General features: G+C 35.9%; 1 protein-coding gene across 5 annotated transcripts in view; it reads left to right on the forward strand.

Annotated features, from left to right (window-relative positions):
• The window catches only part of RNF180 (ring finger protein 180), a 75,108-nt gene extending 57,802 nt beyond the window's left edge, over positions 1-17,306 (forward strand). For 2 of the 5 annotated variants that reach the window (XM_033520599.1, XM_033520603.1), the window contains 2 exons: positions 10,647-10,765; positions 13,953-17,306. In XM_033520599.1, coding sequence (XP_033376490.1) covers positions 10,647-10,765; positions 13,953-14,063 — 230 coding nt within the window. In that variant the 3' untranslated portion in view covers positions 14,064-17,306. Of the gene's footprint in view, positions 1-10,646; positions 13,786-13,952 lie in introns of those variants that run through there. The other 3 variants (XM_033520600.1, XM_033520601.1, XM_033520602.1) reach the window with 3 other exon arrangements.
• The last annotated feature ends 3,377 nt before the right edge of the window (positions 17,307-20,683 follow it).

Raw genomic sequence — 20,683 nt, forward strand, 5'->3', positions numbered from 1 at the left:
TTTTACAAGATACAAAGGTGTAACATTTGCTTATGGTACTGAAATATTTGGGATAATAAAGTATAAAACCAAGTGTAAGCAGTGGCAGGAGACAGTCTTGGTACCTAGTGTTCTTCAGCAATGTTTACATTGTTTCCCTTTCATCGCAAAATAAGGTAGTTATCGGGAAGGGTACAGACAAGATAAAAGAGAAAGTCAGTTTTAAATTGTTACCTGATGAGGAATATGTAAATAGACTAGAATGGTTCACACAAAGAAAGAGATTATTAAAAGAGGGGGGATGATTGCGGCAATTAAGATCATGAAAGGCGTGACAGAAGTGTATCTGCTGCTGTTATTCACTGTCTCATTATTAAAGAACTAAGACTCTGCAAAGGAACTAAAAGACATTAAATAAAATTATCGTTACCCCAAAGCATGGGTTCAAATAATGTCATATTCTTGTTCCTGTTAAACTCAAAGATACCACATTTGTCAGTAGAGATCCTGGAAATGCAAGTCCCTGGGATTGAGAGGGAAAATTATTGAATATGCTTGCCTTGTTCTTACATTTTTTCAGTCCCAACCAATTCCTCATAGCTTGACTGTCAGAGGCAGAATGATAGAGTAGGAAGAGCTTTAGACTACTTAGTATTCCTGTTTTATAAGATGTTCTGCAGTTTGATAAAATAGTGTCTTCCGTTACAATTTTATTTAAGCCATTATAAAAGGGTTTTATTTATTTAATAAGTAAGAGCATGTAAATATTTACTGTTTGCTCTCTAGAGACAATTGAAAAGACTACATTATCTTAGTTTAACCATGTTAGGTAAACTTTAAATTACTAGCTTTTGAAGTGGTAGTCTTTCATTACAGAATTTATTCGGAGCATAAAGTATTTCTTGGTTTTAATATTTATGTTTTGTGTAAAATTCTTCTATGATTACTTCAGGTTTGGATTGGTCTCTGTGAACAAGTCAAAGCAAAGATGCCTTTTTTCTTCACCAATGACAGGAATTGGCAAGTGTTTTTTATGTGTTTTAGTGGAAGTGGGGAATAATCCATGCCAACTATGTCAAGAAGAACAGGGAATAGGGAAAAAAATGTTATATTGTATTCTTAATTATCTGTTAGCTGTTAGCTATAGCTGTTAACTATTATGTTTAGTAAATTTTATGTTGTGCATTCTTGCCCAGAACTGAACTTCAGTGTCTAGGAGAACAGTTTGTAGCCACTAAGGAGTTTCAACTCTGCTGGTGTAAATACATCTTAACTCAAAAGTTGAGTTTGCCTGGTGTTTGGTCAATTGATTTGATACCTTGCAGAAACCCTGTTTGCTATAAAATAATAATTTTTGATTGATAATAGATGGTAGATATATCAGTTGGCATCATCACTGTCAATGAGTTGATAGAAAAGAGAGCAGGAGAACAATGTACAGTGTTTTTCCTGCCTAACATGCCTGTGATTACTATTTCATATGTCTGTAGCAGTGACAGATAGCTCTGTGCCCATTCCAAATTTGGACATAAACACAAGTTCACTTTGATCCTGGAGCAATTATTGGACAGAAACCTGACAAGGTTTTTGGAAGAACATGGTGATTGCACAGTATCGGTGATGGAGAGAGATGGGGATAACTGAATGATGATCAGAATCCAATTTTACTGTGGGATACATAAGCTTATATACCATTCTAGGAATGCTAGTAATTTTTTACTACAGTGATTGGGTTAAATATCATACAAACATAAAGACAAACTTGCACATTTTACAACATTTCTACTTGATTCAATCTTCTTGCAATCTTCAAAGCTCTGTTTGTTCCTGCCAAGGCATCTTGTCTATCAGGTCTCTTATGCTAATGAAGTCCGAGGTACAGGTTCTGACTTTACAATAGCACAGCATAATTTTTAAAAGTTAGGCACCATTTTTAGGCAATACAGAGTTGCAGAGACACTTTAAAGTGAAAATAAAAGCTGACATTTTAATTTGATGAAGGACAAAAGAGGAACCATGAAAGCACTCAAGGTGGTGTCTGAGAATAATAAGCAAGAAAAGATGATCATATTTTAATTAGTTCTGACTCGGCACACCTTCTCAAAGAAGGCAGAGATGTGCAAACAGCAGAGTAAATTCAGGAGCTTTGGTGAATATACTCACTGAGTAGATAAAGTTGAATGTTTGAAATGGCATCAGAAAAAATCAGAGATAAAAACCATTACACATCTAATCAAGGATTAAAGGAGGGAATTTTTTTAACAGTTCATAAGCATTTTCTTTGTATTTCAAATAGCTTCTTGTTAACTTTTTAATAAGCCTGCTTTGTGAAAATTTATTTTTAATTTTCTGTTGAACATCTATGAAGGCTTTTTAGACAGCTCTTTCCATGAAATCTTGGCTAAGTTCCTAAAAACTGGTTAAGTACTGTCAGTATCAGAAAACTTTCAGTTCAGAAAAACTGTGCCAACTTTCTAAAGATAATTTCACTTCTTGTAGTTTGGATTTTCCATTATCTAGAGGAATATTTATTTTGTTTTCTCAGATGGGAAATAGGAATTTTGGGCATTGACATTAGCTAAAATCTGAATATGCCCTTTTTTAAAGACAGTGGCATGGCTCCAAGATAGGTCACTCACCAGTTTTTCTGGATAAATTAAGGAAGTCATGTTGCCAGATTTTCAAATAAACTAAATGTTTTGTGTAAATGCACAGAACCTTGTCTTACAGAGGGGTATGGTGAGGCATGCCTATTATGTGTATTCCCTTTGACCTTTGCTGTCATACTGTCTCCGGCTTAAGAGAAGTAGGGCCAATTCATGAATTTATTTTTAAGAAAGTATTTCCATTACTATTATCTACTGTTATCACTAACATTGGCTTAAAACATTAAAGCCTTAGGCACTGAAAGGGTTGTAACAGTAGTTACAAAACTCAGCAGAATTTTTATTAAATCATCATTAATATTAAATATTATGTTTCAACAAATTCCGCAATCATGAGGGTCATAAAATAAGAATCTAGAGAGAATTAAGCAGCAGGCCAAGTAGCATTCACAGAAAAGACAAGAAACAATATGACTTTTTTTTTTTAATGCTATTTTATACTTATTCAGTCATCTCTTATTATATAATAAGTCTAGCTATAAATATCAATAGTGTTTGCCTCTCCATATATTGTGCGGTGGCAGTCTGTACAAACAGAGCCTAAAGGGATATAAGTACTTAGGGAGGGAAGAACAAAGCTAGAGGGAATGAACTAAAGGGAAAACTAAAGAATGAACTAGAGGGAGCCAATGTCATTACAGCAATATGACACAAACAGGTGAAGGCTTTTGTGATGATAACTTAGTAAGAGTTGCTGGCAGCTGAAATACCGTATTTGGTCATCTGGGAAGATGACAAATGCAGCATGATGTACAGAAATGTTCAGTGATAAAATGCAGGAACAGCAGGAGAGGGATGAATGTTGATGATGAGTAAGAGATGAGGTGAAGAGAGAGTAGAAGAGAAACAGGAAGTAGATTAAGAAAAAAACATGATTTAGAATATTCTGAATACTTTTTCAAATTATTTTTTCTTATACATTATTGATGTAAATACCACAGAAAGTTAAATACCTCAAGTTGCTGTTTGGATTCCCTGGTTTTCATTGTCTGCATTGTCATGACAAAGAGAGAAGTTGTCCACAAGTTAAATTCACTGTTAAGATACAATTAAGATACAATTTATTTACAAGGAAATGTGAATAAAAAATATCACAACTCCCTGTCTTAAAGGCAAATGTATGAAAATTACCATAACTGTGATTCAATGTCATCAATATACATGTACAAATCCTACCTTTACAATTAAAGGAAGACATTTTATGGTCTAGAATGTATGCAACCTATGCATTTAGATCTCTATGACATGCATGAGACCATGCAGCTTCATTCCTTGATATCAATCCTCAGCTGTTACATAATATCCTGACTGTTTGATACTTTCTGTGTTATGGTTTAGGGGAAGAAAGAAAAAGCAAACAAGTAATTCACCTAGTTACTTAAAAAAATTAAAAATCATTCGCTTGCTGACTATATTCCAAAATTCCTTCAAGTCTTCCAAAGTCAAGTGACTTTTACACTGTGACAGATGGATTAATTACTCCCATTCTAGTATGTATCCTAGCAGTTAAGCTAGAAAAGTGGCTTCTATTTGTGAGTATTGATAATTATAGAATAATCACAGATGATTATATTTTCTGTGATAATAATCATAGACTTCAGCTTGTTTTCTAAGCTCATTATGCCCTCCCATAGTACTCTGGTTTCCTGATTCCCTTATTTTGAGGAAAATAGGCAGCCCAAGACAGAAATCTTGAGCCATTCTACTTTTTCTTTGAAATTGTGAGAGGGACTGAACATCATAGTAGTTATTGAATAATTCTCATAAAAGTGGTAAATATATTTCTTACTTAATAAATGAATGAGATTCTTAGTTATGTAAAATAGCCAATGTAAAATGTGTATGCATGCATTTAATGTGGCTTTATGGATTTTTACACTGATTTTTAATCTTCCTCATTTTCTTTTCCAACAATCTGTTTATTTGTCATGATATACAAGCTAACTTGTATAGTTCCTATAGGGTTCATATTTTAATTGGTAAAAACTGAATTATTTAGCTATAAAATAGCAAGAGGCAACTGCCCTCAGACTTTTTATTTCTTTATTTGCTTAGTATTCTGAACATCATTGTTAACTGGTAAAGAGGTACTATATTTTTTCTTAGTATTCAAAATAATAGTAGGAATATGCAAAAAACTTCACATAAATAATTCTCACTGAAATCTGACAAGCTCTATTTGAATGGAAAAAGATCTTATATTTATTTCCAATCAAGAGTAAAACTATCAAATCTTTTTGTCAAATGAAAATAATTGTAATTGTAATGGAATGCAATTTACAGTATTTCACAGAGTTAAAATTTCAAATGACAAGTTGCCTCCACTTTGTCCTAAAGGTTTGAGACATATTAATTTAAGGGATTCACCATAAATGATCCATAGAAATGCTAAATTCAAGTATGGCTTTTATATATTGATTTGTAGTTAATAACCTTAAATTCTTTTTCTGTTGAAAAACTCTGATATTAGCTACCAAAAAAAATTTGTACTTATAATTTTGAAAATAATATGGGAAGTTAGAGTAGTATGAAATAAATATTTTTTAGAGCTGTCATTGCTACAGGAACTTTTATTGTTTTGGTTGGGTTTTTGTAATCCTTTCTATTTCATATATTTCTGGTTCATTTTGGCATATTCTCTTCCCAGACCCATCTAGGATTCATAAAGTTTTAAAAGAGGGGAGACTATTCTTAGATAGAAGTGCCAATAGTTTTGCTCATACCAGACAGCAAGAGGCATTGTTTGCCAGGTGTTTGATTCTGTAGGACTGAGGATTTTACAAGCTTTCTGTTTTGACACATGAAATGTATGTCTGTGACATTCCCACATTTAGGGATTTCTGCATAGTTTTGTCTGTAGCATTGTTCTTCTTTTCATGTTCAATGCCTTATGAAAGTCACAAATCTATCTGTAACAGTGGTTCCCAACTCTGCCTTATAGAAAGGAGTGTCCCATATGGAATCGAGTCTTGTGTCCCATATGAAAGCCTTCAGGACATGGCTTTTTCAGATTTTCACAGTAACTGGTTGCTTATCTAGACTTTTTTAGACAGGGTTCTTTGACACCTTTAAAAAGCAGTTACAGTGTGTTCCTCACTAAATTGCCTACATGCAACTGATTTGTTCATGTGCAGAGGGCACCTGTATCATATGCACAGTGAGTTCAATAAATCACATTTTAAGCATGCACAAATTACTGCTTAAACACAATTCACCTCTCTGTGACTTTCATAGCATTCAACACTTAAACCAAAAGCCCAGCAAAAGTCTATAACTAGTAAGACAGACAATAATAAATGTAAATATTGTTTTGGGAAAGAAAAGTACATTTTTACACCTTAAGTACATTTTGTATCCAGGTTTTCTAAAGCCCAACAGCTATGAGAAAATAGGACTTGGATTTTGGGGATGGAAAAGGAGAGATGTTTAGGCTATCATGTAAGTTTAGCCATGTTTATAAGGTGCTGGCAGCCAGTGAGAGCCCACAGGTGAAATCAGAAGGGCAAGAGCAGAGAAATATGCAAAGAGAGCAGAGAGAAAGTGAACAGAAGGTAAGAGCAGGATAGTGAGGGAGGTTGAAAATACTGTTTTGCTGTGGAAAAGGTCTTGGAAGGTGATAGTAGAAGTTATAACATAGGAAAGCTGAAGGTTCTGGTGTGCATCCTGGAGAAAGAAGAGTTTGTAATTTGGTATGTCTCTCTAGAACAAAAACTTCTGAGACAACAGGTGTGTGAAGCTGAAATACTGATGCAAGAGGTGAAGGTTCAGGCTTTTCATGCAGAGGACGTGGATCCCTGGATTTGAGAAGGATGGTGGTTGCATTGAATGGCCTTGGTTTGGGGATAGAACTGGATATTTTGGGAACTTGAGTTTCAGTGGAGAGCTTTAGGCTGAGTTAGAGCTTGGGGCACAAGATGAGAAGTTAATGGGACATGCCTGCAGTCATTCTCACAGGATAACTGCTATTCTCTCATAAACCTCTCTGGAAATATATTATCTTTCTTTGAAATACAAATCTCACAGTTCATGTTAACTAGAAAATCTTGCAATTTAGCAATTACATTTTCATAACCAGAATATAATGCCTCTTGATGTGTGTATGTGAGAAAGCTGGCATTTATGCAAGAAGTTTGGGATGATACCACATTTGTGAAAGCATGAAAGCAACATAAAAACACCTGTATACTTGAAAAATTATAGAATACTTGGAAATTTTGTTCTTTTCCTCCATGCTGTTATCAAGTCTGCATGTGTCAACAAATTGGTAGACTCAGTGGGGCTGCTATTCAGAGAGAACAAGAAGTTGGAGAAATGCAGGTGCTTCATCAGACAAAGACCCTCTTGCCAGGCACCTAAAAAGAAAAAAAGACCCAACTAGAAGATGGAAAATACAGTGTAAAAGAGCACGTAGCAAGCCAAATTGAGACCTTCTTGGAATGCCACAGTGGTCTGTGTAGTTCAGAACATTCATATGTGATTTGGGAAAGTGATACATATACAGCTGGTGAAATTTATAGTGATACTAAATTATTCACTTCATTGGAGATAGTAAATATGAACTTGAAGCTAACAGTTCTCTTGATCAGTGTCCTGGAGGAGGCAACAGAATACATTTTCATCAGGCTTGCAGAGAACAGGAAAGTTAAGGACAGATTGATAGACTCAGAACAGGGCTACAATTCAGATACCAGACAAGCTGTAGAAATGTTCTGGAAGGACTCTGAAATTCAACAATGACAAATGCTAAGACCTGCACCTGGGAAGAAAGAGCCCCAGCAATGAGACAGGTTGGGCACTGAAAGCCTGGAGACAGATCTCTGGAAAGAGCCTGGGCATCCTGATGGAGAGCAAGCTGTACATGAGCTGGAAGTCTGCCCTGGCAGCAAAGAAGGGCAGCAGCATCCTGGGCTTTGTGAAGAGGAATATGATGTATGAAAAATGGTAGATGAAGCTTTTATCCCCTACTGCCCAACACACCACATCTAAATCAGTTTTGCCTTCCTCCCCTGTACAGGGAAGATGGCAATAGACTGGAGCAGGTTTAGCCGAGCAACCCAGGTTTAGCCGGGATGCTCAGAAGCCTGGAGAACGGGGACCCAGAAGGAGAGGCTGAGGGAACTAACTTCTTCAGTCTGGGGAAGGGTAGGTTTTGGGGAGAATCTCCAGTCAACCTTGTCATACCTTTAAGGAGACCACCAAGAGGACAGACCAGCTGTTTGCAGCGGTGCGTGGCAAGAGGATGAACATTAAGAGATATGGAAAGTCCAGTTTGCAAGTAAGAAAAACACTTTTCATTATGAGGACAGTCAGGTGATGGAGCAGGTCCCCATAGAGGCATTATGCACCTCTGTAATGCATAGTATGCACTGTGATGTGCTGTGAATTAGCTATTGCCATTTGAAAAAAAGATGTTTAGATAATACTGGCATTAATATGAAAACATTTCATGCACAGCTACAGTAAAAAGGAAAGCAGGAATTATTAAAATCATAACAAAATGGAAACTATTATGTCATTGCCTAGGTTTTTGGTTATCCCACAACTCAAATTTTACATATAATTTGAGATTACATCATCTCAGAGAAGGATAAAGCAGGGTGAAGCATAATGTGAAAAGGATAGTCTGAAGTATAGAAGCGTTTTCCACACAAAGGAAATTCAAAAGTTCTTTTGTTTAGAAAGCATATTAGAGAAGACAGATGCAAGAGGTCTGTAAAATTATGAATGGCATAAAGATGTTTTAGGAAAGATTATTCATTGTCTCTCAGAGGCATTCTTGCATTAGCAATTGTATCAGCCTAATAGAGCACAAAAATTGATGCTGTGAGGTCAGATATCTATATTTGCATGTGAGGCAACTTGCAACCCCAAGGGCTAGATGCCCATTAGTGGTTGAAACATTTTACTGGAACACTTCTTAGCTCTTAGAGCTCATCTTCTGTTTCTAGTTTTACCTGAAAGGAAAGCAATTTATTTACTCCAATACTCCAAGGGACACAAAGTGCAGTAAATGAAGTCAATGTGAGATATTCTCCAAAATCATGCAGAGACACATGTAATGCTGGTTTAACACATTTTTCTGAAAACAGCTTCCAAAGATCTAGTGCACTGAGCTGCCAGGTGCTGCAAGGGTACATATGGGAAGGTCTCAGTCTGTACTTGCATTTTTTCTCACAGTCTTTCAATAGCTCTATCTTATCTGCTGCAGAAAGAAGAGACTGTGCCAAAATGATGTACCTTGGTATATCTGATAACCTCAGAACACTTGTTCATATGTAATTTAATTTTGCATGAGCACTTACAATGTAAATGGCTATTGTAGCTTGCATATTATTCATTTGAGAACATTTCTAGAGTAAAATTTTCTATCTGATAGCCTCTATTTTCAAGTTTAAAAAGAAAGTAGGTCAATTTATAAAATTAGGAGAATATTTTAATTTTTTGTAGTTTCATTCTGTGTTTTGCTAGTACTTCAACAGAAGGTTGCAAAGTACAACAGATGTGCCTACTGATGCTGTAGTGAAAATCCTTTTTGGTTTGCATGCTTTGGTGCATATAAAAGTGTGATTTGCACACAACATTGTTTTTATTATCTAGTAACAGGTTCCCACTAACAGTCTGCCAGACTCTGCTGGCACTGTGCATCCATATTCATGTGATTTGAGTAGAAGTTCTTGTTCAGAGTATAGCAACGCGGGCATGTGCAAGAAAATTAAATAAAATACATTTTTTCAAAAATATATGTCTGTGAATAAATTATTTAGGGATTGTATTATTTGAGGATTAAAATTATATATGATAGGATTCTTTTTTCAAGAAGTAGAAAATACATTAGAAGGCATTTGATGCTCCCTTAGGTCTTCTGTTTCGTAATTTGAACCCCTACTCCACGTTGCTGTTCGGTTTTTGAGGAACTCTACAGCTCTCAGCTTTTATCTGCAGATGGCTAAGAAACATGGTTTATTTCCACTCTAGCTGGAGATAGACATATGAAGGCATTTTTCTTGTCAAAATTTATTAAAGAATACAGAAATCATAAAAATTGCTCATTACATGAAAACAGAGCAGAAATCCAGGGTACAGCTGTCCTTTATCAGGCTGGGACAGATTGTCTGCCTTTGCACCACAGCTCCCAGGCTCTTTTTTTGTGCCACAACATACTGTCTGACACAGCTGCACAGACTTGTCTCTAACCTCATGTCGTGACATAGGGAAGAACTGTGCTTCTGCAGTACTTCTCTTGCTACATGGAAAAGTCTGGGGAACAATGAAGAGGACAGACATTTTGGCAGGACCCTGCACTCAGGCCATCTTGGAGTCACGGGATTTTTACTTTCTTCTTTGCATCTGCCTATATATTTTTTGCGGTGTTATCAGCATACAAACAGTGATTTAAAAATTGAATTTTAACCTGGTCTGCATTATATTAAACATAATAAACATCATATTGAAGTAAGCACAATTCATTTAGAAGACGGTTTTGAAAAAGAATCTCAGATTCTAGAAGTAGGAATTCAAATGTGTTTCAGTTGTTGAACTATGTATGTGCAAATCTGGATGTATTTTGATTACTGAAGGATTCAGATGAGTAGACTTAGGGAACTCTGCTTAATTACTGAAGAGATTGATTATAGTATATGGAGCCTTTCACTTCTAGATCACTGAGTCAAACTCAGTGAAAGAAGGCACCAATTGAGAGATGGTCATAGATCTGGATAACATAAGCAGATAGCATTACTTTACAATGGTAGAGAATTCCAAATACAAACAAACAAACATATTATCTTCTAGACATGGAACACAGTGTTACTTTTTAAATCTTAGAAAATCAATTCCACAGATAGCTTCTCGTCCGACAAAGTGATGAAACTTATCAGCGAGGTGTGAGATTTCCTGCTTCTATTTGTCTTTTTGATAACTGGAGGAAGGAGTGTTAACTTTTTTTTGCTAGTCAATCTGGTTCCTTTTAAAAAGATTTTTATCTCCTAGTCTGTTTTTCAGCAGGTTTTCGGAGGCGCTCAAATACTGTAACAAGGAGGCATTTCCCACATGCTGCTCACAGGATGGACTATATGGACTTCGAGGATGATAGCCGTGGATGGCGTTTTGATATGGACATGGTGATCATTTACATTTATTCAGTCAACTGGATAATAGGATTTATTGTTTTCTGTTTCCTTTGTTATTTCTTTTTCCCTCTATAGGCTGTAGAAATAACAGTTAAGGAAAATGACAGTCATGTGAACCAAAAAATTGTGAATAGAAAAATACTGAAAAAGGTGAAATGTTTGATACTGCATTTTTATAATTCAGAGTTGGAATAGACTGCATCAAGCATGCTGTGAAGCTGTTTGATACTTCTGCTATATGTGACAAAGTACTTGAGTTTTGTTACAAATGTAATGTGAAATCCACATCATACTTCATTCAGTGCGAGTTTTGCCTTCAGGGGATTTTGATGGAAAAAAAGGATTTACCCCTAATTTATAAAATGATTACTCTGTAGAAGTACTCCCAGTTTTTAGGGAAGGTCTGTGTACTACAAATGACTACTGTCATCTATAAAGTCAATTAGGGGTTTGACTGTGTTGACACACTTCCCTCACTCATTGGTGCTTCAATTCCTAATACATAAAAGCACTAAACATTCTTCCCATTTTTACTCAGATCTTTTGGGAGCAGGAGCAGTGCTGTACCATGCATTATATAGACATCCATAAGAGCTGTTTCAGTGGTGTGATCAAAATCCTGGGAAATTTTGACAATTGATAGATCTGTTAGAATTCCACTGTGGATATTTTGAGCCTGTTAACCAAAAAGAAAAATTATACTGCAGTGTGTTGCCAGTTCATCTTTTCAGCTAATAGCAATTAGAAGGAATCAACTAACAACCACAAGTTCTGCATACCAAGAGTACCATTTTTGTGCAGATTCCCAGTGTAGTACTGTACCTTTTTTACCCATTCAAATGAGTGTATTCGTGTCCAGCAAGACAGCTAATGGAGGGCAAGTAGCCTGCCGGCTATGACCCAAATAAGTACTGGAGACAAAAGCATTCTGCTGTGTAAGAAATCAGTATAATTTGTAAATTGCTGTAATAGTTGAGGATACTTTTAAATGTGGGTTCTCCAGGACTTTATGTCTCACAGGAGAGTACATAGGAGGGCACAGTATTTATTTGCATTTTCCTTGTGAAACTATTCCAAAGCACTTTATAGTTATTTTATATATAGACTGATGAGTTAATGTACCAAACTGCAGCCAGTTCAACAATTATTTGATACTTGGTGCATTACTCAGTATTTTCAAGTGAAAGTGAAAGAGCATCTATTAAATTATAGTAAAAGATACTAGAAATGAATGTGGGAATCAGGTGCTGAAGAATGGCACAAGGTAGTTTAGCGCTTTACTTTTCAGGAAGGTACAAGGAAGTTTTTATTTCTAGTGGCATGACTTTTCAAAGTACACTGTACTTTCATCTAGAAAAGCATGTGAGTGTAGGTATATTGTCCCTTTAGTATCAGAATTTGTGTGGGAGATCTGTGGTTTTTCAGTAGGTGGTGTACTCCCCAGTACTGGTGTACTCTGTTCTAGCAGAGAACAAGGAAAAATGTGTTGTGGAAGGTGCCATCTGCCAAATGTGATGGAATGAAATCAGAGTTTTATTAAGCATGAGCTTGTATTCCTTTACTGGAGCAGCTCCAGCATGGGCAGCCTCTTACAGGCTATAAAGGGATCAGGACCAGAAACTTTCACGTAATCTGAAAACCAGCAGTAAATCAACTATAATACTTAGTTTTCTTACAGGCTGTACAAAATGATCTTTTCAAGAACATATGAATAGAATTAAAACTTACAAGTATAACTCTACTGATTAGACTAAATAATCTTTTTCATCTTTTTTAATATATGCAAATTTAAAGAGATGTAAGAACTGAAATTCACCATCACCACATAGTCATGATTTTGACAAAAATGCTTTTTTGTAATAATAATCCGCTTGGTTACTTCATCTCTGCCTAAGAGTGACTGGCTGTTATTAGTAGCATTAAGCATAATGTTTTAAAAGCTTTAAGGCTGTAATAAAACATTTGGTGGAAGTCTTTTATAAGCTAGGGGGTGTAAGTCATAGGCTCCTGTTTGGCTACATGCATATGTGTGGGTGCATATGCTAAAATATTATCCGTATCTTTAAACAGTTCTTTCACATGTGCCAGGATTGGCATTCTAACTGCAATTTTTTTTGCCTGTCTAAACTTACAAAATTACTGCTCATATGTCAGAAAAGAGCGGCATCAACTCACCTGTTAAGACAAGACAAAATAGCTTCTACCTTTTGATCTCAAAAAACCTGAAATAAAAAAGTCGTGAAAAACTATTCTGACATGTCTAAAATTTCAGTAAAAGGTTATTTAAATTTTTTTAACCAGGATGTCTGATTAAGCAATATCCTTCAGTAAATATTCAAAAATATATTGAGACATAAGAAATGTAATATAGATGATAACTGGTTATATTAAAAAAAGTTGCATCATTTTTAATAGCATGTTACCACAGTTTTATTTGAAAAAGGGCCACAAAGAAGAGTAAAAATCGAATCTAATATTGGCCTCTTTTGTATGTTTTTGACAAGAATTGATGACTGAGAGTAGCTACATTTTTCTGGTTAGTAGGTCTCACAATTTTGCTGGACATTTCTAATTGTTTAACTCTACCTTTCTTCAAGGCCTAAACAATAAACTGTTCCTTGAGCGATATTGTTTTCCTTTATATGGGCTGTTGCTAATTCCTGAGAAAGATTATTTTTAAATTATTAAAAATGTACATAATGAAGACTACTCTAACTCTGAGAGATCCTCCATAGGAAAACACCTAAAAGGTATAGAGTGGAGATGCACATTTTTCATCGTATACTGGATTTTTTTGAGATACATACTTTCGTAAAAATGCAGTAACAATTCAAAGGCTCAAATTTGGTTTTCCTTGAAGTCTGCTGTAAAATGTTGTTAATATCTCTTGGAGAAAGAGCAGGTTCTTTGTAGGGTATTTTCTGGTTAAATTGATCCTGATCAGCAAGCTTGTATTTCTTAACTACCATAGTATTAAAATGTCTACAATAAAATTTGGTTTGTTTTTAATATTTTGCAGTCATTTCACTATATTTTGCTTGGTGGAATTAATTTTTTTCATTCATTGTCTTTTTTGATATATCTCTTTCATTTCTTCTTGAGGTGCAGCAAAAGTTTGCTGAATTTTTCACTACTGGGATTAACTCTTTTAATATTAGCAGCCTTTTATTTGTTTCAGTTCTTTACAGGTAGCTTTTGTCAGAAATCATCTGGGGACGTGGTCTGGATCTTAACACATTCTGATAATGAAGAATTCTCAGTACTGGTGCTGTTAGTCAAGACCATTTAATTGTTGAAGACAGCAGAAATCCAGGACAAGACTTAGGTTTCACTTTTACAGGCAAAGGAACTTCATGCCTACACAGAAGTGTGTGAGTTTTTTTGTCTAGCAGTGGATATGTTTCTAGCTACCCTACCTGCCAATGGTTCAGTCATCTTGCTTCTCTCATAAGACAGTTCTAAAAAAAAATCCCAAACAATATTGCTGCTCAGGGAGCAGCTGCAATGAAGCACAATGGAGTCTTTCATGGCATGTGCCTGCCTACAGAAGCTCAGATCCAAGTCAAGCTTTTCCCAGTACTCTATGTACATACCTCATGTTTTTATCACATGTCAACAACAGCCTCAGTTACTGAGATGGAAAATAGGGAAGAACCAGAGTTTAGGTGTATTTTGTCATTTTTAGAGAAAATTATTGTTGATAGCATGAAAGTTTGGGAGTAAGATTAGCTATTGTAGCTATCAGCTGACAACTGCCTTCATGGTGTGTAGTGTTGCTTTTGTGCATGTGTTTTCAGCATCTCTTGTTCTTTGCAATCTTGACAACATTATAGCTGTGAGATGCACACTCTCTTCCAGGGAATTCCAGGTCACAGGTGAACAGAAAAGAAAGGTAGGACATCAAGAGCATCTGCTGGTGTTCAGCCCCATACCCAGGCAGAGGCTGTGAGGAAGGATGCTTTGAATTGCTCAGGATCTGGAGTAAGACACCAAGCTATCCTTAGAGATAATTTTATTTAGCAGAAAATTCTAAGGCAGTAATAGTATAAGGATTTAAATATCACAGTTTTCTGTCTCAAACACAATTACCACAGAAAGACATTGCCATGAGATAAGCACAGAATGGAGTGACAGGATGGCCTAACTCCAAGCCTGCAAGATTTAGCTAGCACATCCCGGGTAATCCAGACAAAAATTCACACTGTGACAAAGTGTTTAAAGAAGCTGCTGCTTATATGCTTATCACAGGTCAAATAGAGATCCTGATCAGTGGGTTATGGGACAGCTGGCATCTTCAGCCACCAGAGCTCCCCTCCCTCAAATATGCCACTATGGGTATGTGAAACTTGGACTGTGAATTAAGACACCATGCAGAATACTTGAGACAAGATAAAGGTGGTACTATTGTCTGAGTGTTATCTCAGGCCTAGGGGGAGGTAAACAAAGCTGAGGAAGAGAAATGTATTAGTGATAATGGCTGAATTTATGGGCCACAAGGAAAGCCAACACACCAACTGTGCTGAAGTCAGCTCAGGCTGGGTAAAAGGTAATTCTGGCAGGCAGAGATTGAACTCACAACCCAGAGGAAGGCTGAGCATAGGACTAAGTACCATTAGAAGTGAGGGAATCATTTAACCAATAGAATAAGAGAACTGTAGCCAATGACCATTAATTCTTTGCTTACAAAAACGTGTAAATAGTAAAAAGCTTTGAATGACTTCAGAACCCCTACAATCAAAAACCCCCGGGTAAAGAAGGACAAAAGGACACTGTTGGATCCATGGATGGTGACTGTCTTCTGCTGTCTCTCTCTCTCTTTCTTTTCACTTGCTCTCTCCCTCTCTTTTTCACTGACATTTTATTCTTAAATAAAATGCGTACAATTGACTTTGGCATATGGTCTCATTTGCACCTTAATTCAGGCCAAGGCTTCTCTCAGTAAGAGGATCCTTAACAGACTGTGAGGTGGATTTAAAACTGGCTGAAAAGCCAAGCTCACAGTGCTGTGAATCGTGGCAAAAAGTCTGCCTGAAGGCATGTAGCTAGTGGTATATCCCAGAGAACAAACCTGAGTCGTATCCTGTTCATCATCTTCATTAATGACCTAGATTTTGGGTCAGAGCATACCCTCATTAAGCTGCAGAGGACAAAATAGGAAGAAGTGGATAATACTCCAGAGGGTTATACCAGTGGATAATACAGCAGATGCTGCTGTCCTGTGGACCTTTGGCTGGAGAAATGGACTGACAGGAACATCATGCTGTTCAACAAGAGTAGTCTTGCACCTGGGAAAAGCCCCTCCATGCCTCAATACATGCAGGAGGTCACCCAGCTGGAAAGCAGCTCTACAAAAGAGAACCTGGGGGTCCTGGTGAACTGCAAAATAAATGTGAGCCAGTGGTGTCCTCAGCAGCATTAGGCAAAGTGTGGCCAGCAAGTCACAGAAGATGATCCTGCTTCCGCACTGATGAGGCTGTCTCTGGGGTGCTGTGTCCACTTCTGGGCTGCCCTGTACAAAAGAGATACAGAGTTATTAGTGAGATGTCAGCAAAGGACCACTAAAATGATTAAAGGAATGAAGTCTCTCTCGTATGACTAATTCTGTGAAATCATCTTACAAGAATTGACTAGTTGAAGACTAGAATAAATGAATTCCTCAATAACGGGTAAATAAAACAAAAATGTCTGAGGAGAACATCATGTTTTCCCTTCATAACAAAAGGCAGTACAATGCTGGAAAAACTTGGCCCACATTTTTGTCCATTTCTGTTCTTTTCTGTACATATCTGTATAGAATAATTAATTATAATTTTCTTTTCTTTCACTGTTGTCTTGAGTCAATACAACAAGTCTCTCTTTGGTAACAAGTTCAATCTTTAAGAGGTTATTTTTCTTCCTACTTATTGAAATCTGTGGTTATTGCAGTTGTCTGCAGTACTCAGAAGAGTACTAAGGAAAAAATCACAGAAGTTTTAGTAATATTATTTCAGTATTAGTCATCTTGCTGTCAGAAATCAATATTCCAACTTTATATGTAAACTTTTTATTTAAGTGTTAAAGTGTAAAATCTAATTTTTGCAGGTAAGGGTTTGAATTCAAAAATTTTTGGCTGCCTCAATTTGTCATTCCCAACATGAGACATTCATTCTACAATGACCTGATGCAGAACTGAAGATCACATTTCTCCAAAATGGGTTGTTTAGGATTTATTACGTTGGGATCCAAAGCCTTAAATATATGTATTTATGATGGGCTTCAGCAGTGATATAGATCCCAGCAGAATCATCAGAGTCATCACTGTAAAATCTAGTTTCTCATATACACCTGCAACTGGATTGGTGTCTTACAAACTTTTTCTGTAAAACATATTATGATGGCATTTCTGGAGTTTTCAGAACTTCTTATGAAAACAAGTTCAAAATCTGTATTTATTTACATTTGATTATTCTATGACTGAAACTAAACTAAACCTCCAGAGTCTTAAATGTATTAGGATTTCTTTGTTGCTGTGATATAATCCTGGAAAATAAATACTGTTACTATTAGCTTAATAAAATTAATTAATTAAAAATAACTTAATAATAATCTATTTTATTTTCTACCAAACATCTTCTTTGGTTGAAATATTTCTACATGTCTGATAAGGCACTAATGCAGACCTATCTGTAAGGTCTTTCAAATTACTTTCCACCATTACACTCTGGAAGCTTAACCATAAATTCTAATAATGTATAATTGAGGATATTTAACTTTTCACTGCATCATATTTTTACAGTTTTTTTATTGTTAAAAAAAAAAATTCCTAAAAGAAGACCAAGTGTATGTATAATCCCATATCTTGGTTTCACTAAAATTGTTTTATTTAAGATAAATCCTACATGATAAACTTCATCTCTGATGAGCACTGCAGAAAGTGTACTGAATAAGCTGACTAATTTGATCAGCAGAACACTTCTGGACAAATTATCAGACTGACACTGGATAAAAAAAAAGCTCAGGGCTTGTTTCTGAAGGAAAGAATCTCATCAGGGCTGAGTTGTGTAGGAGACCGAATGGATTTCTTTGTCCTTTGAGTGCCGTGCAGGGCGCACTCTAGTCTCCTCTGGCACTTTGGGGTCCTCAATTGAGCAGGTGTCCTCAGGAGTTATACAGACCATCTGATGGCACAACTCGGTTTTCCTTTTCTGCTTCATTAGAAAATTCCCCAGTATTTCCAGGTTTCTTAAGGTTCACCTATGACTGCTGGAATCTATCCAAAGAAGGCAAGATGATGTGCTGTTATTTTTCATTGCTTTTTGCAATAGAAGAGCAGCTCGGGCTGCTCTTCTATTTCAATCAGTTGGTTTTGCTAAGGCATGGCATACTCCTCTCCCAAAATTCTGAACTTATACCCAGGAGGAAATCCGTAGCCTGACTTATTCTACAGCCTTTAATGAAAGTTGTGGCATATATAAATGGAAGGAAAATATACATGCATGACAAAGAAGAACAAAACACCTTGTTGTACTAGATGGAAGTGAAACCTCAAGATCAATTCAAAGTAACTTCTGTGTCCCTGTAAAAAAGATGCCAGGAGCCAGCCAGGTTGATTCATGTGAGAAAGCAACCGTGAAGGTGTAAAATAGCAGATAAGCAAAGGACAGCAAAGCAACTGCCTTTGGGAGGTACTAGATAGCAGTACTGGGTAGCAGTGCCAGGTACTGGATGAATGCCTTTCAGCCTGGCTTACTAAAAGCAAAATGAGTGTTAACAGCACAAGATTATTTTACTGACCACTGCCTAGGAAACAACTGACTGTTCCCTCAGTTCTGTTTGAGGCTGGTAGGAACAGACGAGTGGCTTATGAACCTGTTCGCTCATTGTCTCTGTGAGGATGAAATCACTCAAGGTCTTGGCTCAGCCTGCCTACACCTGATCTTTTTAAGGGCACTTTACACATTGTTCCTTGGTCAGGAAAGTATGCTGCTTCATTCAGGATTGTTCATGATACATGGAAATGTTACTGAAAAGGCCCTGGGATTGTTTGGAATTTAAAATAGATCTGTTAGCACTTCCTGTAATATTGTAGCAGCAGTCACTGTCCTGTGTGCACTTACCTAACTAAACTAAACCTAAATTTATTAGTTTAAAAAATATTCTGGACCTCAATGCTACAGATACCTCTCAAGTACTCAAAAGCAATGCTGCCTTCCCTCAGCCACATTTTCTATTGTCGACTCTACCTTACAAAATATGGAAACACTCCTTCAGCTTCATGGCCTTGACATCTCAATACTAATTTGCAAATGAAATAAATATGCTCCCAAGATTGCTAGATTAATGTTACATGAGTGATACAAACCATTATGCTACTGTATTAATGATGTCTTATTTAAATATGCACTTTAGTTTTAAGATGAGGAAAACTGCAGTAACTATATTCTGACTTTTAAGTAGATACCATTTTTAACTTATTAATAATCTATTTCATTTTCTGTCAAATATTTTCATCATTTAGTTGAAGAATTTCTACATTTCTATTAAATCATTAAAATGTAATCAGGAAATCACTTAAAAATACTCCAAATGTAATCTTTTGTCCTCAAACAAGACAATGAAACAGAGAATGTAAATGCCACCAATAAAAGGATCATGGTAAGTCATTTGATACTGATGAAAACATTAAAAATTAATTATTTCAAATCCTTCTTACTCCATCATAAAAAAAAAGAGTATTTAAATGCTCATGTTTCTGAGCTGGAGAATGAAATTCAGACAGTGGAGACAGGAAATCTCATGTAGTTTTACTGCATTACCTGTATAAATTGAAGGATATTAGATATTGACAGAAAAATTTAGCTGACCTTCCTGGTAAATTAAAGTGAAAACGTAGTACTTTCAAAAATCCTATGTAATACCAATCTACCTTAAGTAACCCCTGGTTTGGGGGTAGTAAATCTTCATATAATCAGGCTGCTACCCGAGAAATATTGTTAAGACTTACAACTGAAGTGTGAAAATAACTGAAATTCACAAAAACCTGTCCTTAATCCATGCAGCATAAATCCTTTGGGAGATGGATGATTCCAGAATTCATTACCAGTCAGAGCATGGCATCTAATGGTGCCTGAAAGACAACACATTCCAATTAGAAACATATGAAGTAAGAATGTGTTTGCCTTGCAGATGGCTCTAGATGGCTAATGTATGCATTTCAGCTGTCAGAAGTTAAACTAGTTCTAAAATAATTTGAATTAAACTTCAGGGGAGGAAGAATATGCTAATTTTCTTTTACATCTTATCAAGCAGAGAATGTGTGCAAGAAGTTAATGTCACAGTCAAATTATAACCCTCTCTGGTTCCATCTTATAGAATTGGACTCCACTTTTTTATCTTTTTTAAAACTTGGGAATTAAAAGGACATGTAAGTTAATAAATTGCTCTATGGTCACAGATTTTTCCAGTGCATACTGCAATTTTACTTGAACAGCAATTTTAAGAACTACAAAATCATCTGATAGGTTTTTTTTATACTCACCTAGGAATCAAGCCTCACAAACCAATTTTTATTTGTCATGTAGATTATGATTTAAACTATAAAAATGACATTATTGTTATTAAACTGTCAAGCTGTACTATTTTATCTCTAATTCTACTTAAGACAGGAATATAAAATAATATAGTGAAAACAATTGCACAGATCAAGATATCCTTCTCTTTCCCTGACTATTACTCCTGAAGTGGTTTATTTTCAGAGGAATTTTCAGGTCAAATTCTCATTATTTTTAATCTCTAAAAACAATTCGTACAGAACTTCCATTTTTTGTGCAGAATCTAGTAGTATGTTCTATGTGTAAATCACTTGGGGTTTCTCAAGTTAAAGGCACTCTTACAAACACTGTAGAATATACAAATGCAGTTTGTAATATT

This window comes from Parus major, chromosome Z (genome assembly GCF_001522545.3).
Source record: "Parus major isolate Abel chromosome Z, Parus_major1.1, whole genome shotgun sequence".
NCBI lineage: Eukaryota > Metazoa > Chordata > Aves > Passeriformes > Paridae > Parus > Parus major.